Consider the following 25730-nt stretch of genomic DNA (forward strand, 5'->3'; position numbering starts at 1 on the left):
CAGCATCAGGACATGTTAGAAGCCAGTCCAGAATGGTGATGAACCCTGAACCCCAGCTACTCAGGAGACTGAGGTGGGAAGATTGACAGTTCCAGGCCAGCCTAGGCTACATAGTGAAATCTTGTCTCTAAGCAGCAAAATCACTATTTTAGGAAATGGCTTAGGGAGATGGCTTAGGAGTTCGCTAAGAAATGGAGGGTCAGACTTGTAATCCCTCCCTCTAGTCATCATCAGTGACCATAGGCAGATGGAGGAGGCTAGGGACATAACTCAGTGATGGAGTACTTACCTAGCAGGCCTGAGGCCCACCTTACTGAGGTGTGGGGGATACCTAACAAACATGAAGGAGGAAATTGTCTTTAATTGTGCCACAAGGCTGAGTGCATCATACCTGACCTGGGGCTCACCAGGCCGCAAGAGGAAGGGCCAGGCAGGAGCATGTGGCCTCTGGGACCAGACCGCAGAGCAGAGGGTGATACTGCACTCAGCCAGCCAGTGTCTTGTCTTCCGGGTCTGCTGCCGGCAGGTAGTGTGGTGTGGCTTCAGAATCAATAGAGAGAGCCAGCAAATGGTTCAGTGGGTAAAGACCTGAGTTCCATCCCTGTGACCCCCACGTGCACGGAGAGTCCTGACCTCCACACTGCATATGCAACACACACATGGATGTACATGCACATACAAAATAAAACATTTCAAATGCATTTTTAAAAAATTCCCCCAGGGCAGCCAGGGGCCACATAGAAAGAAACAAAGTTTTATTTACTTATTTTTATCAGGCATTATACTGCATGCCTTTAATACCAGCACTGAGGAGGCAGAGGCATGTAGATCTCAGAGTTCAAAGCTAGCCTAATCTACTATGAGTTCAAGGCTACCCAGGACCATATAGTGAGATCCTGTCTCCAAAAAAAAAAGTAATGCAGTAGATGAGGGGGCTATGGAGATAGATGGCTTGGTGGGTACAAGACAGGCAACCTGAATTTTGATCCCCCAAACCTACAGACAGTAGTGCAAGCATCCGTGACCCCAGCACACCTGTGAGGAGATGGGAGGCAGAGAGAGATCAACAGAGGTTCACAGGCCCGCTAGCCTTGGTCCCATGGTGGTAAAGAGACAGATGTCCTGTCTCAGGGTGAAGAGGATTAATACGTGAAGCTGTCCTCTGCCCTCCACACACATGCCATGACATGTGAGTGCACACGCTCCCACACACAGGCCACCACACATAGTCAAAAGATAGTCAACCAAGAGCCAGGTGTGGCAGCTACACCTGTAATCCCAGCACCATGGAGGAAAAGGCAGGAGGATCAGGAGTTCAAGGTTAGCTGGGAATAGTCTCTGAAAGCAGTAATATCAACCCATGGCTCCTGATCAGTACCCCACGCCTGGTGTTCCAGTCTCCTCGCTAGGCAGCTGAAGTGGCCGTAGACGATAGGGCAGATGCTCCTTGGGCCCAAGAGAGCCAGTAGGGTGTGTGCTTTGTGGACGAGTTGGAGCGGAGTCTCAGGGCTGAGGGTTTGGCCAAGCCGGTTCCCTGGATGGGGAAGTCAGCAGAGAGCGAGACTCCAGGCCTGTGCCTCCACCCACCTTGTCACGCCTCCTTGCAGCTCCCATCGGGCAGGCCATCCACCGCCTACTCCTGATTCAGGCTTTCCGACCCGACCGCCTGCTGGCCATGGCCCACATGTTTGTTTCCACAAACCTCGGGGAGTCCTTCATGTCCATCATGGAGCAGCCACTGGACCTCACCCACATTGTGGGCACAGAGGTAATGTCCCAGTGCCCATCCTGGCTCCCTCGACACCATCTGCCTTGGCACAGCAGCTGGCCGCAGCCAGGCACGCTGCTTCTTGGCTGCAGTCTTCCGAAGCCAGCCCCGCCCTCAGGCTTTGTCTGGACAGGTCCTGTCTCACAGCTGATCATCTTTTCATTTACAGGTGAAGCCAAACACACCTGTCCTGATGTGCTCTGTGCCTGGGTATGATGCCAGTGGGCATGTGGAGGACCTGGCAGCTGAGCAGAACACACAGATCACTTCTATTGCCATTGGTAAGGACGCTGGATGGTTTGTGGACATGTGCAACCTTGAAGCATAAGGCTGCCGTTCACACTTAGTTTCCTTGTCTCAGGCTCAGCTGAAGGCTTTAACCAAGCAGATAAGGCAATCAACACTGCTGTGAAGTCAGGCAGGTGGGTGCATTTGGTTTGGCCCTAAAAACCTGTGTGTCCCCAGGATCCCTGTGAAAGCCATCAAGTCACTGTGACTGTGTGTGTGTGTGCAGGTGGGTGATGCTGAAGAATGTGCATCTGGCCCCAGGGTGGCTAATGCAGCTGGAGAAGAAGCTGCACTCTCTGCAGCCCCACGCCTGCTTCCGACTTTTCCTCACCATGGAGATCAACCCCAAGGTGAGCAAAGGTGTGGGAGCTCTGGGTGCTGGTGCCTCTTGTGTGAATGGTGTGCGCAGTCAAGGAGCTGCCTGCATGGAAGCCAGAGGGTCAGCTGGGTGTGGGGGCACATGTCTGCAACCCCAGAACTTAGGGTGCTGGGCAGGAGGACTGCCGAGAACTTGAGGTCAGCCACACCTTGTGGCCCCAAAATAAAAGCAGACATCACAGAGGCCACCTTGTCCCTTAGGTGCCAGTGAACCTGCTCCGTGCAGGCCGAATCTTTGTGTTTGAGCCACCACCTGGGGTGAAGGCCAACATGCTGAGGACATTCAGTAGCATCCCCGTCTCTCGGATATGCAAGGTAAAGAGCGCACCCCCTGGAGACCCCTGTACATAAACCCAAGACCAGCTGCACCCGTGCACAGGGGAAGGCAAGTGAGTAGGTCTCGGGTGAGCAGATGCACCCCCGGAGCTGTGACCCAGAGTCCACTGCAGAGGGCAGAGTGCACAGCCCCTGAAGCCACTCACTGCCCTGTTCCACATGAGGACGGCTACTTCAGCAAGGGTCCCTGTCAGTTCCGTTTGGCTCGGTGCCAGAATCCACTGTTGGAGTCCACTTGTAGAAAGCCTGTTTCTAGACACCTGTCTGAGTTCAAGTGCCGTGTGTCTGTCCTGGTCTTCACAGACTGGGTACTCTCTGGCGTCATCTGTGCCGTGTGACTGGTGCTGCAGTCCAGTGACCGAAGTGTGAGGGGGTCTAGTTCCTTAGACACACACATGATGTTCTCTGACGATTCTGTCCTGGGTCACTTTCCTCATCTAGTCTCCGAATGAGCGTGCCCGCTTGTATTTCCTGCTGGCCTGGTTCCATGCCATCATCCAAGAGCGCCTGCGCTATGCTCCGCTGGGGTGGTCAAAGAAATACGAGTTTGGAGAGTCTGACCTTCGATCCGCTTGTGACACGGTGGACACGTGGCTGGATGACACAGCCAAGGCAAGTGGGCCACACCGGAGCTTGACAGTGGAGCACCTCTAGAAGGGAGGAGGTCCCAAGTGAGCAGATGCACCCCAGGGGCACAGAGCTGGCCCCCTCCAGGGACACGTATAACCCAGTCTCCCTTCACCCCAGGGCCGCCAGAACATCTCACCTGATAAGATCCCATGGTCTGCCCTGAAGACCTTGATGGCCCAGTCCATCTATGGTGGCCGCGTGGACAATGAGTTTGACCAGCGTCTGCTCAATACCTTCCTGGAGCGGCTGTTCACAACCCGGAGTTTCGATAGTGAATTCAAGCTGGCCTGCAAGGTTGATGGGCACAAGGACATCCAGATGCCTGACGGTATCAGGTGCGGCTGCCTGCGGGGACAGACGTCAGGGTGGGGGTGTCTGGAGCCAATCGACCCAACTCTGATTCCAAATGTCCTGCTCTCTCAGGCGCGAGGAGTTTGTGCAGTGGGTGGAGCTGCTGCCTGACGCCCAGACGCCCTCGTGGCTGGGCCTGCCCAACAATGCCGAGAGGGTCCTGCTTACCACTCAAGGTGGGTGGTGAGTCTCCCCACTCCTGGAGCCCTGCCCACCCTGAGCCTGCTGGGGAGGGCTTGTTGACCTCTGTGGGAAGGTGCAGAAGGGGGCTTTAGTTCAAGGTTGGAAGCACTGATCGGGCTTGGTGGTAGGCGCACAGACCTCTGCCCTGGCCTGGAGGCCTAGGCAGAAAAATCAAGAGTTCAGCATCCGGTCTACACAGCATGCCTAGGCTTAGGCATGAGACCCTGGCTCAGACAACAAAACATACCTTGTGTTAAGTCAGTTTTGTTTTGTTTTACTTTTTGCAGCTTTGGGGCTAGAATCCAGAGCCTAACACAAGTTAGGCAGGGTTCTGTGAGTGAGCCCCTTCAATGATGTTCTAAAACAACTATTTAGAGCCAGGCTTTGTGGCTCTCATCTGTATCCTAGCAACCACATGGTGAGGGCAACAAGGTCAAGAGTTCTAGGCTAACCTAAGACCCTCTTTAAATTAAAAACATCAGGTGAGATGGCTCAGTGGTTAAAAGTGATTGCTGCACGTACCTGATAACCTTAGCTCTGTCCTCAGACCTCCATACACTGTGGCCAGGACTCTGTACTCAGACAAGCCAAAGAACTCCTAGTTTCTCTCCTTTTTTTTTTTAATTGTTTGGCATTTGTTTTGAGACAGTCTTATTGTAGTTGAGGCTGGCCTGGAACTCACTGCTCTTCCTGCCTCAGCCTCCCATGTGCTGGGACTAGAGGCATGGGCCTCCATGCCCAGCTGTTACTCTGTCTTTACAAAACTTTGGCCAGGCAGTGGTGGCGCACGCCTTTAATCCCAGCACTCAGGAGGCAGAGGCAGGTGGATCTCTGTGAGTTCAAAGCCAGCCTGGTCTGCAGAGCAAGTTCCAGGACAGACGAGGATACACAGAGAAACCCTGTCTCAAAAACCACAAAAAACTTTTCCCCTGAACTCCTGAGAAGTACCTTGAGCCAGAGGAGAGCCATGAAAATAGAGTCCAAGTGCCAGCTAGTCAGCCGTTCTAAAGCTGCTCCCCGGATGAGTAGCCACAGCCTGATTTCTGTGATGAGACTGAGAAGGGGCGGGGCTGGCACAAGCCTCAGAAGCAGGTGTGGCAGGATGGGTGGTTCCCAGCTCCCTGCCCTTCTGCAGAGGACAGTCTCTGGGAGCCTGCTGTTTCTGGGGTCTCACATGTCGGAGGTGCTTATGGGAGGAGGCCACCTTGGTGAGATGGGGACGGTTACCCATGGAGAGTAGGTAGTGAGCATTTGAAAATGAGTATTTGAGACCTGGAAGCTAAGCAGGTTAGGTCCAGCCTCTCCGGTATAGAGGCCAGCCTTGATTTTAGGACTGTCAGAAAGTCACTGGGCCAAGTGACACCAGTCCTGGTCCCATCAGCACCGTCAAGAACCTGGAGCCTCGTGGCCACTGCCTGGCTTCTCAGCCTTCCCAGCCCAGAAAGCAGGGAAGCTCAGCAGTCCAGCCTTCAGTCTCCATGGGGGAGGGATAGGCCAGGCACCAATGTGTCTTCAGGCACAGCTGGATCTGGGCGTGGTTGGTGGGGGCAGAGTTCAGAGGAATCCCAACTGCCATCTCAAGTGTCCCCACAGCAGATTGAGTCCATGCTTCTGAGGCCACAGCCGTATGGACCTGCTGGAGCGACAGTGTGGGGCACGTCCATGATTGACATGGGCCATTTCCTTCTGTTGACACCTCTTCCCAGGCCCTGGTCTGCGCTTTCGATCATGTGTAGCACAGTACAGTCCAGGAGGCTGCTGTGGTGACCTAATGGCCTTGAGGTTGACGTTGTCTGCTCTTCCCCCCCCCCCCCATGACTACCCAGGTGTGGACATGATCAGTAAGATGCTGAAGATGCAGATGCTGGAGGACGAGGATGACCTGGCCTACGCGGAGACGGAGAAGAAGACAAGGACGGACTCCACATCCGATGGGCGTCCAGCCTGGATGAGGACGCTGCACACCACAGCATCTAACTGGCTGCACCTCATCCCACAGACGCTGAGCCCACTTAAGCGCACGGTGGAGAACATCAAGGTAGCCGGCTGGAGCCTCAGAGTTGTCTTAGGAGTCAGAGTGCTAATCCCCAACCTTGGGTTTTTAATTCAGCTGTCTTAGAACTGTCCATGATCTGAAAGTTAGGGCCAGAGGTCATTCTGTATCGGGAACGGGGGCGTGGCCGGGCCCCTTAAGGCTGACTTGCTTCTGTGCCCAGGTTTCCCGTCCTCAGCCTCTTTCTCTTGGGTTTAGGACCCTCTGTTTCGGTTCTTTGAGAGAGAAGTGAAGATGGGAGCCAAGTTACTCCAAGATGTGCGCCAGGACCTGGCTGATGTGGTCCAAGTGTGCGAGGGGAAAAAGAAGCAGACCAACTACCTGCGCACACTCATCAACGAGCTGGTGAAAGGTGCTGAGGGGCAGGGTTTGCCATTCGGCCCGTCCACGCCCCGTGGGTAGAAGCCCCAAGCCCCCCATGCATCTTTTCAGACTTCACCAGGGTGGCCCGGGTGGGGAGCGTCTCGGAAATGCCCCTGGTTTTCCCTGGACTCTGCTGAAGTTTTTGTGCGGCGTCTGTGGCTTTGAAGGGACCCAAAACCAGCAGGAGCGGGGCAGGAGGTCCCCATCCAAGGACAGTGTGCACCCCACATTACACTGACCCCAGAAACCGCACTGACAGGCCTGCCTGGGTGTGGACGGTACCGGGTGCAGCCAGGAAGGAGGGCCACGGTCAGCAGGTGCTGGGGAGGTGGCAGAGCTGCCACCAACCCGGGTCTCCGCTCCTTGCCGCAGGGATCTTGCCTCGGAGCTGGTCCCATTACACGGTGCCGGCAGGCATGACGGTGATCCAGTGGGTGTCGGACTTCAGTGAGAGGGTCAAACAGCTGCAGAGCATCTCACAGGCCGCCGCGTCCGGCGGGGCTAAGGAGCTAAAGGTGGGTGAGCAGGACCCTGAGAAGTCGGGAGCACCTGTGGGCCCGGACTTGGGTGGGACAGTGTCCTCTGGGATGGTCTGTGCCTGACCTGCTCTCCTCCCCGGGGGCTGCTCTTTCTACAGAACATCCACGTGTGCCTGGGGGGCCTGTTTGTGCCCGAGGCCTACATCACTGCCACCAGACAGTATGTAGCACAAGCCAACAGCTGGTCCCTGGAGGAGCTGTGCCTGGAAGTCAATGTCACCGCCTCACAGAGCGCCTCCCTTGATGCCTGCAGCTTTGGGGTCACGGGTGAGCCCTTCAGTGTGGCCCTTCTCCAGCTGATGGGGTGAAGGGGCCAGGCATCACGGCCCTGCTGAGCCTGTGGGTGCCCTGGAAGCGGGGCGCCACTTGAGCCCAGGTCTCCACGTCTCCTCACAGGTCTGAAACTTCAGGGGGCCACGTGCAGCAACAACAAGCTCTCGCTCTCCAACGCCATCTCCACCGTCCTCCCGCTGACGCAGCTCCGCTGGGTGAAGCAGACCAATACCGAGAAGAAGGCTAATGTGGTGAGTACCAGCTTCCCTTGCTCCGTGGCCGGGCCACGCCTGGCACTACCCGCCTGGCAACAACTTCACCCCAGCCCTGGACCCCTGCGGGAGCCCCCTGTCTGCAGAGTGAATCACAGCCCCTCTGTCTGCCCCACAGGTGACCTTGCCCGTCTACCTGAACTTCACGCGGGCAGACCTTATCTTCACCGTGGACTTTGAAATTGCTACAAAGGAAGACCCTCGAAGCTTCTACGAGCGTGGAGTTGCAGTTCTGTGCACAGAGTAAAGCTAGACTTTTCTCGGATCCTCTTTCTGGAATAGTAAAACCCTGTATTTAACATTCATTCATCCTTAAACGTTGGGGAGTTTGATGGACTCAGAAAAGAAAGTGGTTGGTTTGCGCTGGAGAAAGTGAGGGGCTGTGGTGGGGAGCGGAGAGCTGTGGTGAGGACGGAGAGCTGAAAGTGTGTTGTTTTCAGATGGCTGATGGAACGGCTTGTTTTGTTATAAAACACTAAGCATGACAGGCTGCCGCCTCTTGTGGTTGCTCAGTCTGGTGTGGGAACCTTGCGTCTCCCCCTGGGGCAGCTCTCGCCAGCTGCACGCCAGCTCACCTCTGTCGCCATGGTCACGGAAACAGAAGCAGCCAGTGAGGCCAGGAAAGCTGCCCTCCGTCCCCGAGGCCTGGCGGCAGCTGTGTTCTTGACTGAAACACTCAGGCTTGGCTGGCAGGCACCTCCATCCCCAGGGACCTTCTGTGTCTCTCACCACCCCGCCATCAATCCCGCTCTCCCACACTTGGTTTCCATACCACTCCGGCATGGTGAGACAGACAGTGGCCTTGGCCTCCCAGTAAGGGTGACAGTTACTCTGCTCCCAGCGCCTGTGTCTCCACAGTAACTGGGAGGGTGGCACTTGGTGGCAGAGGCTGCTGTCCCGGCTGTAAGGCCTCGTGAGGACAGAAGGAAGTGACCAGCCGACATTGTCCCCCGAGGAATACCTAGGGACTGTCCTGCAGATCCCACAGCAGCCCTGTGGGCTCTCCTTGTTGCCCGAGTCTCTGGGGACTGCTGGGGACACTAGGCTTGCTCCAGCCCCATAAGCGGACTTCTTGGGAGCACTGCCTCCCCAGGGAGCACCTCCTCCCCAGGGAGCACCTCCTCCCCAGGGAGCACCTCCTCCCCAGGGAGCACCTCCTCCCCAGGGAGCACCTCCTCCCCAGGGAGCACCTCCTCCCCAGGGAGCACCTCCTCCCCAGGGAGCACCCTCCCCCTTCCTACAGTCAGAAGAGTCAGCCATGCCAGACAGCCACCACCAGCCATACTCCCTGGCGGAGCTAGCCGGGGCACTGGTGAGCAAGACCCTACCCCCTAACTAATGCTGGGGTGGTCCCAACAGCACCCCAGGGTGGACCTTGCCCTGCCAAGAAAAGGCACCTCCTTGTGGTGCCTTTTTTATTTGCACTTGGGAACCCTGTGGTCTTTGTCCTGCCGCCATGGGGATGACAGTAGACTGGAGAGGAGATGGGACCTGAACCTCCAGCGGCTGCACCAGGCTCGCGCTCAGCTTCACTACCTACCGGAAAGAGAAAAGGACAGTGAGCAAGCTGGCCAAAGTGGAACGGGGGACACAGCACCCACAGTGAGCCCAGTGTCCTAGCAGGCTGACCCGAGCTAAGAAACCCTGCTCCCAGGTGGCACAGAGGGCTTGATGAGCATGTGCACACAGACTCCTGAACACACTAGGGACGGGGAGGGGTCTGCCTGCCCCCTGCCTCGGCCTGCAGTCCAGCATTCAGGAGGCTAAGGAAGGTCGCCGGGGCTCTGGAACAAGGTCCTGGGGTCTAGGATGCCCAGTGAAGGCCATGGAACCATCCCTCAACTGCAGCCTGTGTGTGTGTGTGTGTGTGTGTGTGTGTGTGTGTGTGTGTGTGTGTGTGTGTGTGTGTGTGTGTGTGTACACACGTGCACAAGCACATGTGTTCCTGGGTGGTTCTCAGAGAACAATTAGCAGAAGATGGTTTTCTCCTTCTACCATCTGGGTCCTGGGGACTGAACTCACCCTGACCCCGAGCCGTCCCCCAGGCCTGCACACCCAGTTCTAAGCAGACGGTAGTGCCCTGCTTACTGCTCATCACTAGTGGTTTGGAGGGGTCCTGGCTCCGTGCCGGCCCCGCGCCCCTGTCCTGCGCTAACCCGGGCCCTGGGCTGAGGCAGCCACGTACTTCTTCTTTCTCTTAGTCCTCTCAGGCTCCGAAAGTAAAAGCTCCAGCTTCCTCTTGGACAGCAACAGCCTGGGCCCCTTGTCTCTCTCCCCGCCAAGTCGGGGAGGCGGCCGCGTTGCTCTGGCTCTGCTGGGCAGGTGTCTGCTCATCTCGGGGGTCTCCACAGGATTGAGGGGGCTGGCAGCCCTTGCCATCCTCCAGTCCTCTGGTGATGGAGACAGCCTGGCCGGCCACCCACTGACTTCCTGGGGGCTGAGTGCCTTTAGTTCCCCCTCAGGCTGCATGTCGACATCATTGACTTCCAGGGCTATGGGGGTCCAGCCAGAAGTTTTCATGGTGAGATCTGGAGCCTTTGGCGGGAGCGAGTCTTCCACACTGGCCTCCTCCCCAATCTTGAACCTCAGTGTGTAGGAAGGTGCGTTGCGGTTCCTGTCACCCAGGAGGCGGTAGGCACGCTGGCGGGAGTTTCGGTAGGTGGAATGACCCGGGGTATCTTCTGAGTCGCCATCATAAGGATCTAAAAACTGATGACAAGTTTTTTGAGGACATGGCTGTGTGTGAGGGCCTGAGACTCAATTCCCGTCACCACAGAATTGAAAAGGTTCTGAGCCAGTGGATAGTCCTAGCAGCAGGGTAGTGCAACACAGAGGCAAAGAAGATGTCCCCATCACTACGATGGCAGGTGGCAAGTGGGTGTGACTTGCTGTGCATCTAAACCTTCCCTTTTGTACAGACAGAGTCTCATAGCCAAGATCGGCCTGCAACTAACCATGTAGCCAGATGACCCTGAACTTCTGATTCTCTTGCCTTTAGCTCCTCATCAAGGGATCGTTCTGGAGATCAAACCCAGAGCCTCAAAAATGCTTGGCAAGCACTCAGCAAGTTACATCCCCAGATGGTGGTGGTAGGGGTTGTGTTGTTGTAAAGATGATCTCACTATGTAATGTTGGCCGGCCTGGAGCTATGTATATAGACCAACCTGTCCTCAAACGCACAGAGATCCTCCTGACTCTGCCTCCTAAGTACTGGGATCAAAGGCATGTGCCACCACACCTGGTTTGTTTTGCTTGCTTAAGACCTGGTCTCAGGGCTGGAGAGCAGGGTCAGCTGTTCAATTTCTAACACCCACATGGCTGCTCACAACCATCCAGAACTCCAGCCCCTCCCCTGGCCACCTCGACACTGCATACATGTAAGCAGAACACTCGTACATACAGAAACAGATCATTTCAAACATTAAAAGACAGGGTCTTACTGGACTTGGTGGTTCCTATCTTCAATCCCAGCACTCAGGAGGCAGAGGCAGGTGGATCTCTTGAGTTCAAGGCCAGCCTGGTCTACAGAGTGAGTTATAGGACAGCCTGAGTTCTAGGACAGCCAGAGCTACACAGAGTAACCCTGTCCCAAAAAACCAAAAACATAAAACAAAAGACAGGGTCTCATGTAGCACCAGCTAACCTTCAGGGCTACCCTGAGAAACACTGTCCCAAAAAAAAAAACAAAGAAGTAAATGAATAAATAAAAGACAGGGTCTCATGTAGCCCTGGCTAGCCTTCAACTTCTCATCCTCCTGCCTCAGCTTCCCAGGTGCTGAGACATAAGTGTGTGCCACCCTGCCCAGTGGAAAACTTTTGTGGTTTTTCAAGACAGGGTTTCTCTGTGTAGCCCTGGCTGTCCTGGAACTTGCTCTGTAGCCCAGGCTGGCCTCAGATTCACAGAGATCCGCCTGCTCCTGCCTCCTGAGTGCTGGGATTAAAGGGGTGCGTCACCAGCAACAGTGCTTAATCCTCTTAGGGTGCTTGGCAGGGCTGTGGGGAGTCCCTGACTTCTGCTGGTGGGATCAGAACTTCCTGTCTGTCCTTTCTTGCTTTCTGTGAACATGTTTTGTCAGTATCTGTCCCTGTCTTGAGGTGGCACTGCTGGTCACCCCGGCACTCAAGAGGTAGGAGGCAGGTGGCCTGTCCTGAGTTGAGACTGGCCTGAGCTATGTGGTGAGACATCCTCCTTTAGTCCCCTCCCCAGGCTGCCTAGGTGCAGGGCTGTGTGCACAGGTGGAAACATTCCCTGCTTGGACTCTGACCCTCACAGCCCTCTCTCCGGGCTGGCCTTGGCTTTGGAGGGCTCCCCGGGTCTCTGGACCCTCAGGCCTCGGCCCGGTCTGAAGCATACCTCTCTCCAGATGCCTTCAGCAAAGTCCATGAGGTTCCTTCTGGAGTTGACCTGTGAGGAAAGGCTTGATGCCAATTCTGTCATGGCAGCTTAAAACACATGGGGCCCTTGGGGTACTCCCTGCCCACACCACAGGACATGCTGACACTCGCCCTGGTAAGGAGGGAACCCTGACCAGAAGTCCTCCCAGCGCTTAGTGGAGGCCGGGGAGCCCTTGTTGGGCACAGTGGGCCATACAGCACCCTGACACTGGCTCTGGGCCCAAAGCCGGAAGGAGGTGGAGGGCACTGAACTTTCCTTCTCGACTGGTCTCCACACATGCAGAAGCAGTGAGGCTGAGAAAGCTCCCAGAGGGACCCAGGCCTGGCCTCTGGTAGTCCAGCTCTTTCCCACCAGCCCCAGGCTGCTGAGGGAGGCAGCTTTTGTTTTCTTGATCAAAGAACACTAGGGTTTGAATACTTTTCCTTTTGGAGGTGGGGGAAGGGAGCCAAGACTTGCAGGGATGGCACCAACCCCCACCACCACCCCCCGCCCTTGCTGAACGGAGGGCACCTGAAGGCGATGGCGAGCATGTCTCTGCCACTTCCGGAAGCCAGCTGCACTGAACGCCGCCCTGATACAGGTAGGTCGGCTGGGCCTCAGGCTGGCCATCCCTCAAGGCCGGGCTCGAGGACTTCACTTAACTGAAAATACCAAGGTAGAGAACAAAGCCCAGTCAGAGGGTCTGGAACAGGGAAGGCGGGCCACAGAGGAGAGGAAGGGAGCCCTGTTTCTAAAACAACCAGTCCTACCCTGGAGCCCAGGCCCGCCTTCTTGATTCTCTGAGAATATGAAGTAACCAAAGCAAGAGAAACGCGAGTTCAACACCAGCCTGGGCTACATAGAAGTTCAAGGCCAGCTTGGGACACGTAGCAAGACCCTCCATCAAAAAACAAAGTGAGGGCTGTGGGTATAGCTCAGTCCATCCAGTGCTTACTTAGCACACGTTAGACCCTGGACTCAGTCCCCAACACCTATAAATCGGAGTGGTGACACAAGCTTGAAAACCCAGCATTTAGATCAGAAGTTCAAGGTCATCCTTGACTATATAGCAAGGGGCCAGCCTGGGTTACATGAGCCCTTCCTTTAAAAACAACAAAAACCTGTGGTTGGGGGTACATGGTGGGTGAAAACAGGGTTGGGGGGGTGAGGAGAGAGCACCAGGAGAGGACAAGAGACCATACATTCCACAGAGAAAGAGCCATCCTGGATACATGAGACCCTCTCTAAAGTTTCAAAATAAAATGTAAAAATGCTAAAAATGGGGCTGGAGAGTTGCGTCAGTGGTTAAGAGCACTTGCTCTTTCAGAGGACCCAGGTTCAGCTCCCAGCACCCAACTAATGGCTCACAACCCCGTATGTAACTCCAGCGCCGGAGGATCTGGCGCCCCCTTCTGGTGCACAGACATCCAGGCAACCCACCCAGACACCAATAAGTATGTTTTAATTACCAAGAAAACTAGCACTACAGACCTCCGTGAAGTTGCATGTCACTCGATTTCTCCAGAATCTTTGAAGCATCTGCTAGGCCCTGTTGTAAAGAGCCTCCGTTACAAATGCACACACATCACGTTGGGTGCTTTTCAGCAATCAACCCCGGCTCTGAAGCCTGGAAAGCAAGCAGAACCTGGCCCTGCCACACCCCTGTGATCACACAGAGCTCATGGGCATCTTAAAAGTTGGGAAAGTCCCAGCAGAGGAAAGCTGGAGCCTAGCAATGCTGGTGCTCACATCTGCCTCTAATCCCATCGCTGAGGGGTTAGGGGGTTAAGATCATCCTGGACTACACAGGGAGATGAGGCCAACCTGGGCTACGTGAGACCCTCCCTGTCTCCGAAAAACAAAAAGGGGAGAAAAGGAAGGAAGGGGCTGGAGAGATGGCTCAGGTGAAGCCCATTTACTGTTCTTGCCGAGGACCTGAGTTCAGTTCCCACTGCCCACATACAGTGGCTCAAAATCACCCGTAACTCCAGCTCCAGGGTACCAGACACCCGGTCTTCCTTGGGCATCTGCACACATGTATACATAAACACACACTTTAAAATAATAAAGATAAATACTTTTTTTTAAAAAAAAAAAAGGGGGGGGGAGGGTAGGAGGGATGGCCCAGAGGTTAATCCTGGCTGCTCTTCCAGAGGACCTGGGTTCAATTCCCAGCGAGCACATGGTGATTCACAACCATCTGTGACTTCAGTCTCAGGGCATCGGACTCCTCCTTCTGACCTCCATAGGCAAAATATCCACACACATGAAAAAAGAAATGTGTGTATGTGGTTTTTTGAGACAGTTTTTTTTTTTTTTTTTTTGGTTTTGGTTTTGGTTTTTCGAGACAGGGTTTCTCTGTATAGCTTTGCACCTTTCCTGGATCTCATTCTGTAGACCAGGCTGGCCTCGAACTCACAGAGATCCGCCTGCCTCTGCCTCCCAAATGCTGGGATTAAAGGCGTGCGCCACCACCGCCTGGTGAGACAGTTTCTTTGTGTAGCCCTGGCTGTATATTTTTAAAGGGAAGGAAGGAAATTATTTATGATGTACTACATTACCCAGATTTCCCCTCTTTCCATCTAATAATTTTCTCTTGCCCCAGGACTCCAAGTGACTCTTTTTTGTTTGTTGTTTGTTTTGGTTTTTCCGAGACAGGGTTTCTCTGTGTACTTTTGGTGCCTGTCCTGGATCTCACTCTGTAGACCTGGCTGGCCTCGAACTCACAGAGATCCGCCTGGCTCTGCCTCTCAAGTGCTGGGATTAAAGGTGTACGACACCACCACCCAGCCCCAAGTGGCATTTTGAAGTCCTGTTGCTTTCAGCATTTCGAGGCTGGAACAGCCTCACAGGAAGCCACTTTTGGTGACCTTACTGGTTTAGGGGCACACTGAGGAGTATGCCCTCCAGAGCCCTTGTGGAATTTCCTTGTGAATAAGCTGGAGTCATGCGTTAGAAAAGGAGGGCTCAGGTCAAGTGTCATTGTGTCACTTCATCAACGTGACTTGGGTCCTACAATCTACAGTGACGGGCCTCTGGCTGTGGCAGTGTCTTCCAAGGCCTCCATTGTGAGGTCCACCCCATGCTGTCCTCTATAGAAGTCAGGGTCACAGCCACACTTGAAGGGTGGGGACCATCCACCAAAAGCAAGGGTCTGCAGAGCCATGTGCTGTGAGCCTTCCCAGTGTGTCCAGTGGTCCAAATAGGCTGATTTGGGTAACAGTTCAAACAGTGGGCCTAGCATAAGCAGAGGCACCTGCTCAGCCCATTCCCTGGCTCCTCCGATTATCTGGGCCCCTCTGATTGGCACCAACTAAAGTATTATTATTGTTGTTGTTTGGGGTTTTTTGTTTTTGTTTTTTGCTTGTTTTGGTTTTTTGTTTGTTTGTTTGTTTTGAGACAGGATTTCTCTATGTAACAGCACTGACTGTCCTGGAATTCATTCTAAACCAGGCTGGCCTTGAACACAGAGATCCACCTGCCTCTGCCTCCCGAGTGCTGGGAGTGAAGGCATGCGCCACCATACCTGGCTCTTTACTATTTTATGTGTAAGGATGTTTGGCCTGCATGTATGTCTATGAATCACATACATGTGCCTGATGCCTTTATTTGTGGTTCTTTGAACTCCACACATGCACCATGGTACACATACACAACAAATAAATGTAAAAGAAAAAACGCATGCACAAAATGCCCTTGGCTACACAGTCTACAAATTAAGTGCACTGGCTGCACCACAGGGGGACCCAGCTTTGAGTCCCAGCATTCACACGGTGGTTCACAACTTCAGTTCTAAGGGATCAAATGCAACCAAGTTACAATAATATGCTTTGAGATCATTTAAAACTATGCACTCCCAGGGGCTGGGGTGGTGGCTCGGTGGATAAGAGCACTAGCTGCTTCCCCAGAGGATCAGGGTTTGATTTCTTGTGTGTATACAGTGGCTTACAACCTGCAATTCCAATGTCAGAGGGAATCTGACACCCTCTTCTGGCTTCAGAGGGCACTGCATGCACACACATGGTACACAGATATTCGGGCAAAGACTCATACATATAAAATAAAAATAAACACTTCTTTTTTTTTTTTTTTTTGGTTTTTTGAGACAGGGTTTCTCTGTGTAGTTTTGCACCTTTCCTGGAACTCACTCTGTAGACCAGGCTGGCCTCGAACTCACAGAGATGCCTTTAATCCCAGAACTCTGGAGGCAGAGGCCAGCCTGGTCTACAAAGCAAGTTCCAGGACAGCCAGGGATATGCAGAAAAACCCTGTCTTGAAAAAAAAATTAAAAATAATAAAAACACTGTGTACTCAGCCTGTTTAGTTTAACCCACCTTGAAAGCAATGTAACTAACTTGCTGTACTTGAATACCCCATGCAATCAACTTTACACTAAGCTAAACTAAATACATAGCTTTAATCTTAAATTATGTACTCTTTCATGCCCAGGCCCAGAATAGTGTGTGTGTGTGTGTTGCAACCAACAGGTGGAAAGCAGCCTCAAAAAACAAATACCCACAGGGCATGGTAGCATACAACTTCAGTCCCAGCACTTGGAGAGGCAGGTGGGATGTAGCAAGTTTTTTACCAATTCCTCAGCTGATCCTGTTTCCTCAGACTGGAAGCTTCTCAGTCCTCATTCAGAATGAACCTCAGCTGAACTGTTGCTCAAAAGCCTAAAAGCTTAACCAGGCTCTAGTTCCTCGTCCTCACCTTTAAATACCTTTCTGCTTCCTGCCATCACTTCCTGGGACTAAAGGCTCTTTGTTACCGCGCCTGGTTGTTTCCAGTGTGGCCTTGAACTCACAGAGATCCAGAGGGATTTCTGCCTCTGGAATGCTAGGATTAAAGGTGTGTGTGCCACCATTTTCTGGCCCTATGTCTAGTGGCTGTTCTGTTCTCTGACCCCAGACAAGTTTATTAGGGTGCACAATATTTTGGGGAGCATAATATCACCACAGTGGATCTCTGAGTTTGAGTCCAGCCTGGTCTATAGAGCTAGTTCCGGGACAGTCAGAGCCACACAGTGAGACCCCGCCCCCACCCCACCCCCAAAGAAGAATAAATCTAAAAAACAAACATCCTGCCAGGCAGTAGTGGTACACATCTTTGAGGCCAGCCTTGTCTACAGAGTGAGTTCTAGGACAACCAGGGCTACAGCCAGAGAAACCCTGTCTGGAACCAAAAACAAACCAAATATCCCATTAATGTTGGGTGCAGTGCATGGCTATAGACAATATCATCTGACTGTGGTTTTGAGTGCTGTTCTGGGTCAAGAAAGTCATGTCTTCCCTTGTAAGTGCTGGGTAATAAGACAGAAGAGTCCTCATTCCTTTCACATACAAGGTTTTCTGTTCCGTTCAGTCAGTACAGAGCAAAGGTCTTTGCCAGGGTCAGACAGACCACAGATACAGGACAGACGGAAGGCTTTTTTCTTTACTGTGACACCAGTGTAACAAGTCCCCTCCAGGTGCAGGGCACAAGCTGCTTCTCACACCCACCAACCCCAGAAGGTGGAAACAGACCACAGCCACAGTGGGTTCCCTGAGCTCCCTCTCAGCCCCCTTAGCCTTTAAACTGGGGAATGACTGAAGCCAACCAAGTCCATTATTGCCAAAGCCACTGCGTCATCCAACACCCCTGCAATTTTTCTCTTACAAAATTGTGTGTTGATGCATGTTAGCCATGGGGCACATGTTGGGGTCAGAGGGCAACTTTTATGAGTTGGTTCTCTTTCTTCCGTGGTACTGAGGATTGACCTCGGGTTTGCACGGGGTAAAAGCACAAACCATCTAACCAGCAATCCTGCGATGTTGCCTGTAAGGCATCTCCTAAACCCATCCCGGTGATGTTTCCTGGCTAAAGTTTCTGGAATTTTCTTTCCTAATTAAGGTTAAAATGAACAGTAAAGGGGGGCAGAGCTGGGGGTTCCAAAGGGACGGCTGCCCTCAGCCCTGCCCCATTCCTCCATCCCAGGTCCCTTTGTCCCTGGATACAGCTGCTTCTGGCCTCTGCCCAGCTCTAGGGAGGCCCAGCAGCCACAGGACTGGCAAGGGACCCTGAGTCTCAGAGGCCTTCTCTAGGGACACTCTGAGGTGTGGGTGGGCTGGTGGAACAGGTTGAACCCCATCTCTACAATCCTTACAACTGGGAGAATTTGAAACCATTCACTTTGGTTTATTTTTGAAAACTACCTAAAGAAACTTCTACAAATGCATCTACCTGAAGTTACCAAGTCTCTACCTCCACGCAAGTTCTATTTTTAGTTTTTTGTTTTGAATTTCTCTGTTGTAGCCCTGGCTGTCCTGGAACTCTCTGTAGCCCATGCTGGCCTCGAACTCACAGAGATCTGCCTGCGCCTGCCTCCCGAATGCTGGGGTTAAAGGCATCACCAACACTGCCCAGCCAAGTTCTATTTATTAACCTCCAAACCTGGGTACTATACTAAACATGTCTCTACGTAGGCCCTGACAGGTCGGTCAGACGGCCGGCCCAGGACTGCCATATAACCCTGATCTCATCTCCAAACTGCGTGGCCAGGCCCACTGCCTGCCTTTCCACTGGTGTCTCCAGTGGGGTCCAAACCAGATCTTCCTGCTGTACAAATCTTACTCGTGAGGACATCTCTGCGCTCTTCTTGCTCAGACAAAAACAGGTCACCTGACCCCTCTTACTTCAAACCCACGCCCAGCTGATCAGCAACTGGCACCCACTTCCAGATAGCCATCAGCTGGCTCTTCTCCCCACCCCTGCCCAGGCCTGAGTCTAGCCTTTCACCTGCCTCCCAGGGAGCTTCCCCTGCAGACTCAGACCATCCCCCACCCGCCCTCCAGGCTACCCTGTCCTCGGGGGACCCTTCCCAAGCCCCAGCCCATCTGTGAACCCTCCACACCCAGCACCCTCACATACTCTGGTTTTGACCTCTGCCCGGCTGTCCCCTTACCCACAGCTGCCTTGGGCTCTTTATTTTTTTCAATTTTAAAATGTTTATTGGGCTGGAGATATGGGTCAGAGGCTAAGAGCATTGATTGCTCTTCCAGAGGACCCGGGGTTCAATTCCCAGCGACCGCATGATGGCTCACAGCCATCTGGGTGGGATCTGATGCCCTCTTCTGGTATGTGGACAGAACACTGTAATACATAAAAATAAATCTTAAAAAAAAAAAAAAAAAAGCCCGTCAGTAGTGGCGCACGCCCTTAATCAGCACTCAGGAGGCAGAGGCAGGCGGATCTCTGTGTCTGAGGCCAGCCTGGTCTACAAAGTGAATACCAGGACAGCCAGGGCTACACAGAGAAATATGTCTCAAAAACAACAAAGATGTTGGCACAGAGTCTGACTTTTTAGATAGGACCCCCACCCCCCCACCCCCCCAAAAAAAAGAAATCCAAGCAAAATTGTCAAGTAAGATTGCACCAGACAGAAGCACTTCTTCCAGGAACCAATGGAGCCTAGAGCGCACAGGCAAGGAGAGAGTTTCTGCAGAGGTGATGATCAGGATCCATAAGGAACGAAAACAAAAAGCCTTGTGCTAGTTTACCAAAAAGCCTAGTGACCCACACGGGCACACACCTTTAATCCCAGCATTTAGGAAGCAGAGCCAGGCGGATCTTTGTGAGATCGAGGCCAGCCTGGTCTATAGAGTGAGTTCCAGGAAAGGCGCAAAGCTACACAGAGAAACTGTCTCGAAAAACAAACCAACAAAGCCTAGTGACCCAAAGGAGCCTGGGGAGGAGCTCACCTCACCTGGCATTCCAGGGACAGCTCATCACTGAGGGCAGTTGGGGGCAGAGATCACAGAGCAATGCAGGAAAGCTGGTTAGTGACTTGCTCAGCTTGCTTTCTTACGAAATCCAGGCCCACCAGGCCCACCTGCCCACCAGGCCCACCTGCCCACGGGGGTTGGGGCTTCTAACATCCACTAATCAAGAAAATGCCCCACAGCTGTGCTCACAGGCAAATCTGATGGAGGCAACAGCTGCGGGCCGCAGGAACATATCCTAAGAACTCAGCTGGTTATGGCAAAGTCACTACCTGGAGGGATCAGGGAATTCCTCCAGAGGAAGCCAAATCCCAAGGAGTTTTTGGTGTTACTCGGCTTGTTATATATCAGCTGTCTTCTGTTATGAAAATCATGTGTGCCTTCACAGTTTTCCCAATTGACTTTCCCCTAAGAAGGACTAACAGTGTGGACTGATCACTCTCTGAACACACACATTCCAGGTATTTGGAGAACAGCCTCGGGAAAGGCTTCCTCTGGAATCTCCCTTAGCCACTTTCAAGGACTACAGGAAACACCACCCAGGTGAGGGCCCAACTTCTGAGGACTAACAATGATAACAGGCCACCTGCAAGTCTCCTGACTTAAGGTAAATTCCACAAGGAGACACCGCCTAGGAGAGGTGGATGTTAAGTAATAGCTTTACACAATTTAGCTCGGACCCTCCCTTTATGTACCGGGACTTCCAGGAGTCAGGGAGAAGAGAAAAGAGAATGGAAGAACTAGATGGGTAAGAACTTGAGAGGAACAAACTGAGATGGGGAAGAACTAGATTGAAGGGCGAGAAGAGAGGACTAGAGGAACAAGATGGAAGATGAGGAAGAGCCAGATGAGAGAGGAGACGGGAGAGGAGATGATATGGGAAAGAACTAGATAGATGAGAACCTAGAAGGGACAGAACTAGATGAAGGAATTAAGATAGAACCTAGAGGGGACAACAGATAAATGTCCAGAGAAATCAGCCAAGAAAGGAGCTAAACATGAGAGCAGAATAGAAGCTGTGTAGAGAGAGAACCATCACAGAATAATCAAGTGTATGGAGTAAGGAGTTTCGTGTACATAGACTCATTTCTTTTCATCAAAGATTAATTATCAGCTGGTTGTAGATTCTTCCTGGACGCTGGGAGGGGACTGTCGAGGGGCTGGACTCCCATAGTCCCCGATAGGCAGCACCCTCTTTCCAGGTGACAAAAACCAACCAACACAAACCCTACCCCAAGAACCCAATTTTTAAAATGTCCCAAAGCAGGCAGGAAAGGTGGATCAGACGTTAAGAAGGCTTGCTGTACCTTCAGATCCCAGCACCCACACAGCAATCCAGGTGTTCACGACTATAACCCCAGCTCTGAGCAGGCGGAGACAGGAGGATTACTGAGGTGGATGAGAGAACACAACCCTGAAGTTTGGGGAGAGACCCTGCCTCAAAGGGATAAATGGAGTGATGGAGCAGGAGATCCAGGACCTTCTTCCGGTCTCCAAGGACACAAGAGCAAACACACACAACTACATACACACACTTGTGCAAACACTCACACCCGCACACAAATACATCAACTTTTTTCTTTAATGTGCAGAAATGGGCCTGGAGAGTTGGCTCAGTGGTTAACAGGGCTCTTGCAGAGGGAGTTCCAGGACAGCCAGGGATACACAGAGAAACCCTGTCTCAAAACACAAACAACAAAAGAAAAAAGAAAACAAAAGAATATGGAAGTGTTTAAGAAAAACAAAAACCACTAGCCAGGTGTGGTAGCACTGACTGTATTTCTGGCACTTGAAGCTGAGGCAGGAGTTTGAGGCCAGCCAAAAATCCTAAAAACCAACCCCGCTGTGGGCTCAGCCTAAGGTTGTCACATGGGAACCTGGCATTGCAGCTCGGTGTTAGTACTTGCCTGCATGCCTGGGACCCCGGACTCGGTCCCTAGTACTGCACGAGTTCTCAGTAAGGATTCTCAACCATCCACCACCAGTCCGGTTCAAAACTGAACGTCTTGTCCTGCACTAGCGTGTGTTCTGAGGTTCCCTAATCACCTTGCCCGCAGTGTGCTAAGAGGATTAACTTGAGGAGCCTGCAAATCTGAGCTGGGTTCTCCCACTCTGTTGACCTAGTCTACCCTATCTCAGGATGCTCCCCTGTGTGAACCTCAGACCAGGATCCAAGGAGAGCAGGAAGCCCACATTTTACACACACACACACACACACACCAAGAACAGCTCCTGCTGTAAATGCCTTCTGGGACAGCAGAATCATCTACAAGTTTCAGGAGACAGCAAATTACCCTAAACACGGGTAATACCTGCCCTGTACCTCACCTGTAAGGACCTCCAGAGAGGCTGACAGGCTCCTTATTTGGTGCACAAATCACAGATGGCTATTTTGTCCCCGTCCCGTCCCCCCCCCCCCCCCCCCGTCATTAATTTTTCTAAGATTGAGACCCCTTTCTCTACTAGGTTCTGTTCTGATCAGATACCTTTATGTTTGTTTTTCGTTTTGCCATGTTGGCGCTTACACCCCGAGTTTTGAGTTGCTAGGCAACTGATTACCACTGGGCTGCAGTCCTAGCCTGAGCAGACACTTGGCATGTATGTGTGATCACACACATGACCATGCCACAGTGGTCCTGTGGGGATCAGACGACAACCCCCAAGCGTCAGCTCTCGCCTTTCATGCGGGCTCTGGGGATGAGTTCAGTCTGTCAGCCTTGGCAGCAAGCGTCTACCCTACCTGAGCCATCTTGCCAGCCCCTGACCATTCTAACATTAACGAACTAAAAAGGAATATTTGCTGTTTTCTGGTTTGCAATCTCCTGTCCCTGAGGTCCCCTGATAAGATGTCAAAACCAGGCTCGGAGTGTACCTCAGCAGTGGACTGGCCGCTGGCACAGGCGCGGCCCTGGGTTCACTTTGAAGCACAGGGTTGGCAGGGGTACAGGTGAGATGCAGTCCAAGGCAATGCCGTCCACTCTCGAGAGCCTTCTCCCCACGTGGGAGGTCACTGTGCCGGGTGGGAGTCGGCCTCTCCAAGGAGCCCGGCTTTTAGCAGAACCCACTGGACCACAAAGTTCTAACCAGAAGGAACGTCTCAGGCAAAGGCCTGTCCACAGTGAAGCTGCAACCGGGGTCTTAGTTCTCATTCCAAGTCAGTTGTCTAGAGGAAATTCCTCAGGTAAAATAATATTTTATTTCAGATGTCCCCGCCCTGCTATGGCTTTGAATGCAGCTGTTAATCCAGTACGTTAATTCCAGGGTGCCCCAGAATTCTCCTGTGGGTTCAAAGCGGGGAGCAGGGGTGCTCAGCTCTGGACAGAGGGTCCCTGTGCTCTGACAGTGGAGGAGGTCAATCCTGGGCATCTCTTGGTCCTTCCCAAACCCCACTTTGTGCCCAGGGCAAATCAAGGGACACCTGCTCACCCCCCCTTCTATCCACTCACAGCAAGGTCTCCTGGGAAAGGCAAGAGGGCAGGGGCACCTACCCTGAGGGGTCACATCTTCATCCTCAAAGGACAGTGACCCCCCCCCCAGGTGGAATCCAGCAGAACCTCCTCTTACCCTCCTTCTACACACACCCATACCACTCTGTCCTTCACAAGTGCCCATTGGAGACAGTGGCTTCAGTGGACGGCCACATCTATCCAGAGATCCAGGCTGGACCACACTTACTCTTCCCAGGAAAGTCAGCCCAGATTTAGCCTGCTCTGGAAGAGACAGGTCCTGACAGGGGACACCAAGTTAGGCCTCTGTGAAGCTGGCTGGCAGCCAGTGTGGCCCTGGGGCTGATATCATGTATAAAGCAGTTCACTAGCTTCAAGCTTCAGGTTTGAAGGGCACAGGACTGTCATTCTAGACTTACCTCCTGGATAGGATGTTCATTTTGGTCCCCAAGTGGTCACCCATGAGTCAAGGAGAGAGGCAGGTGCCCTGTGCTTCAGGCCTGTGTGAGGTCACAGGTATCTCCATGGCAACCCAATGTGCATGTTCCTGGGTTCACCCAGGACCATAGGCCCTAAATCCCAGCTCCCACCCCACCCTCTTAGTTCGCAGTGTCCAGAGTCCTGCTGTCTGCCTGCCCCATGCTCCATGAGCCCTCCCACCCATCCTGGGACAGGCCTGGTGCTCACAGCCACAGGGCTCCTCAGAGCTGTCCCTTCCTTGGGTTCGAGGCACTCTACCAGGCTGCACTTAGACCAGAGAGGCCTTTGTAAAAGCCAAGACTTTGGGGAATTGGCCTGTGCCCCAGAACATCTTCCACACAGCTGGCTCTCCCCTCCGACTGAGGATTTTGCCCCACACTGCCACCCTAGTGCCTCTCGTAGCCAATTCACCAGGCCGCCCCCCAACCCCACCCCCCAGCCATCCACAGCTCTTCGAAGTGTGGGCACTGAGGTGTGAGGCTGTCTCTCTGCAGCTGCAGAAGCTGTATACGGGTTACAACCTGACTCCTACACTGTCACCTCCCAGCAGGCCGGGGCACTCTGAATCCCAACTGTGGAGCCACCCTGACCTCCCAGGGCAGATGGATGAGAAAGGACATCCTTGATCACCCGTGCATTTGCAGGGCTTCCCAGTACTCTGGCTATGTACGTGTGAGGATGGAGAGAGACATTAAGGAAAAGGTGGGACAAGATGAGAGAAGAACTCAGTAGCTGAAGGGAAGGAGGGGGCTTGGCTAGTGTCTTGTCCCCCCCCACCCTTGGGCACCTCTGAAATCCACAATGGAAAGCCACACAGGTGAAATCAGACATGAGTGGAGCCCAGGGAGGACCTAAGCGGGGAGGGAACCTATAGAATTAAGGGAGCCATGCATGCTGGCTCACACTTGTAATCCCAGTGCCCAAGAGGTAGAGGCAGGACAATCAGGAGCTAAATAAAGGTCATCCTTGACAGTGAGTTCAAGGCCAGCCTGAGCTACATGAGACCCTGTCTCCACAACAAACACCTAAAGAAATAAGAGTGGACTATTGCTGGGCTGTGGTGGCATATGTCTTTAATCCCAGCACTCGGGAGGCAGAGACAGGCGGATCTCTGTGAGTTCGAGGCCAGCCTGGACTACAGAGCGAGTTCTAGGACAGCCAGGGCTACCCAGAGAAACCCTGTCTTGAAAAACAACAACAACAGAAAAGAGTGGACTGTTAAGGAACATAGAAGGTCCCTTGTGGAACTGGACCTCTAAGTAAGAAACGGGGACCTACAGCCAATGACACCCATTTGGTGAGCCCACTTCGCCCACCAGACGGGCTGCGGGCAAACACCCCTCAGGCTACAGGCCAACGCACTTGTAGGCTACAACTGGTATTGGGTACGCACGTGTTCCTTTCTTCTTCTTAAAGATTATTGTTATTTTAAATTTATTTTATGTATACAGGTGTTCTGCCCATGTCCCTGCATATCACAGTCCCACTGATGCCAGAGAGGGTGTCGGGAATCCCTGCAACTGCAGTTAGATGGTTGTGAGCCACCATGGGGATGCTAGGAACTGAACCCACGTCTTCTGCAAGAGCACCAAGTGTTCCTGACTGCCGAGGCAGCCCACCCTCACGCTTCCCATGCTGGAGCTCCAGCTCGCACCTTGCACAGGCCAAGCACAAGCTCCACCTTCCACTGCCGGACATACTAGCTGCCTTACATTTCTGCTTTCTCTCTCTTCTGCATCTCATTTATTCTTTGACAATTTCATTTGTGCATACAACGTATCTTGGTCTTAGGCACCCCAATTTCTCCCTCCTACTTCCTTTGGCACCCCTTAACATGTCCACCTACCACTTTCATGCCCCCCCCCCTTTCTGGCGGCCAAATGAGTTTACCTCGTGCTGCCAGGCGGACTGTTAACTAACCTTTTGGACTTGACCCTGTCAGGGTTTCGTCCTTGAGTGCAACTGCTGTGTCCTGTGCAGAGGACTATTTCACGGCGCTCTTCCCCATCCTCCAGCTCTTAGGCTCTTCCTGCCCCTCTTCTGTATTTCCCGACCCTGGGGTGTGGATAGAGATGTCCCCAACCCTGGGGTGTGGATAGAGATGTCCCCAACCCTGGGGTGTGGATAGAGATGTCCCGACCCTGGGGTGTGGATAGAGATGTCCCCAACCCTGGGGTGTGGATAGAGATGTCCTGCTTAGGGCTGAGCCCTGGACAATCACTTCTTCTCAGCACT

The 25730-nt window shown here is 53.0% G+C and overlaps 2 protein-coding genes across 4 annotated transcripts in view; one reads left to right on the forward strand and one right to left on the reverse strand.

Annotated features, from left to right (window-relative positions):
• Dync1h1 (dynein cytoplasmic 1 heavy chain 1) overlaps window positions 1–7919 on the forward strand; it is a 68820-nt gene extending 60901 nt beyond the window's left edge. For both annotated transcript variants that reach the window (XM_006992131.4, XM_015985722.3), the window contains exons 65-78: window positions 1608–1768; window positions 1938–2049; window positions 2130–2190; window positions 2283–2406; window positions 2636–2749; window positions 3212–3382; window positions 3518–3735; window positions 3824–3927; window positions 5761–5972; window positions 6186–6339; window positions 6723–6865; window positions 6988–7156; window positions 7286–7413; window positions 7553–7919. In XM_006992131.4, coding sequence (XP_006992193.1) covers window positions 1608–1768; window positions 1938–2049; window positions 2130–2190; window positions 2283–2406; window positions 2636–2749; window positions 3212–3382; window positions 3518–3735; window positions 3824–3927; window positions 5761–5972; window positions 6186–6339; window positions 6723–6865; window positions 6988–7156; window positions 7286–7413; window positions 7553–7681 — 2000 coding nt within the window. In that variant the 3' untranslated portion in view covers window positions 7682–7919. The remainder of the gene's footprint in view (window positions 1–1607; window positions 1769–1937; window positions 2050–2129; window positions 2191–2282; window positions 2407–2635; window positions 2750–3211; window positions 3383–3517; window positions 3736–3823; window positions 3928–5760; window positions 5973–6185; window positions 6340–6722; window positions 6866–6987; window positions 7157–7285; window positions 7414–7552) is intronic.
• Window positions 7920–8835: 916 nt separating this feature from the next.
• On the reverse strand, window positions 8836–23531 carry LOC102920053 (uncharacterized). 2 transcript variants are annotated; one of them, XM_042261188.2, is made up of 6 exons: window positions 23435–23531; window positions 13301–13358; window positions 12341–12471; window positions 11789–11839; window positions 9620–10143; window positions 8836–8970 (listed from the first exon to the last, which is right to left on the reverse strand). In XM_042261188.2, the coding sequence occupies exons 3-6, from the start codon at window positions 12437–12439 to the stop codon at window positions 8967–8969; spliced, it is 678 nt and encodes a 225-aa protein (XP_042117122.1). In that variant the 5' UTR covers window positions 12440–12471; window positions 13301–13358; window positions 23435–23531; the 3' UTR covers window positions 8836–8966. The 2 variants fall into 2 exon arrangements, with proteins under 2 accessions (XP_042117122.1, XP_042117124.1); XM_042261190.2 differs by lacking the exon at window positions 23435–23531 and adding an exon at window positions 22442–22693.
• Between the last annotated feature and the right edge of the window lie 2199 nt (window positions 23532–25730).

This window comes from Peromyscus maniculatus, chromosome 14, assembly GCF_049852395.1.
Source record: "Peromyscus maniculatus bairdii isolate BWxNUB_F1_BW_parent chromosome 14, HU_Pman_BW_mat_3.1, whole genome shotgun sequence".
NCBI classification, from domain to species: domain Eukaryota; kingdom Metazoa; phylum Chordata; class Mammalia; order Rodentia; family Cricetidae; genus Peromyscus; species Peromyscus maniculatus.

Bases quoted from the DNA above. Each gene is read 5' to 3' on its own strand.
- LOC102920053 (XM_042261188.2), bottom strand. From the start codon at position 12,439: ATGGCCAGCCTGAGGCCCAGCCGACCTACCTGTATCAGGGCGGCGTTC. The intron at 11,840-12,340 runs GTGCCCTCCGTT...CTTTCCTCACAG, and splicing joins ATGCTCGCCATCGCCTTCAG to GTCAACTCCAGAAGGAACCT. The intron at 10,144-11,788 runs GTATGCTTCAGA...ACTTGTCATCAG, and splicing joins CTGAAGGCATCTGGAGAGAG to TTTTTAGATCCTTATGATGG.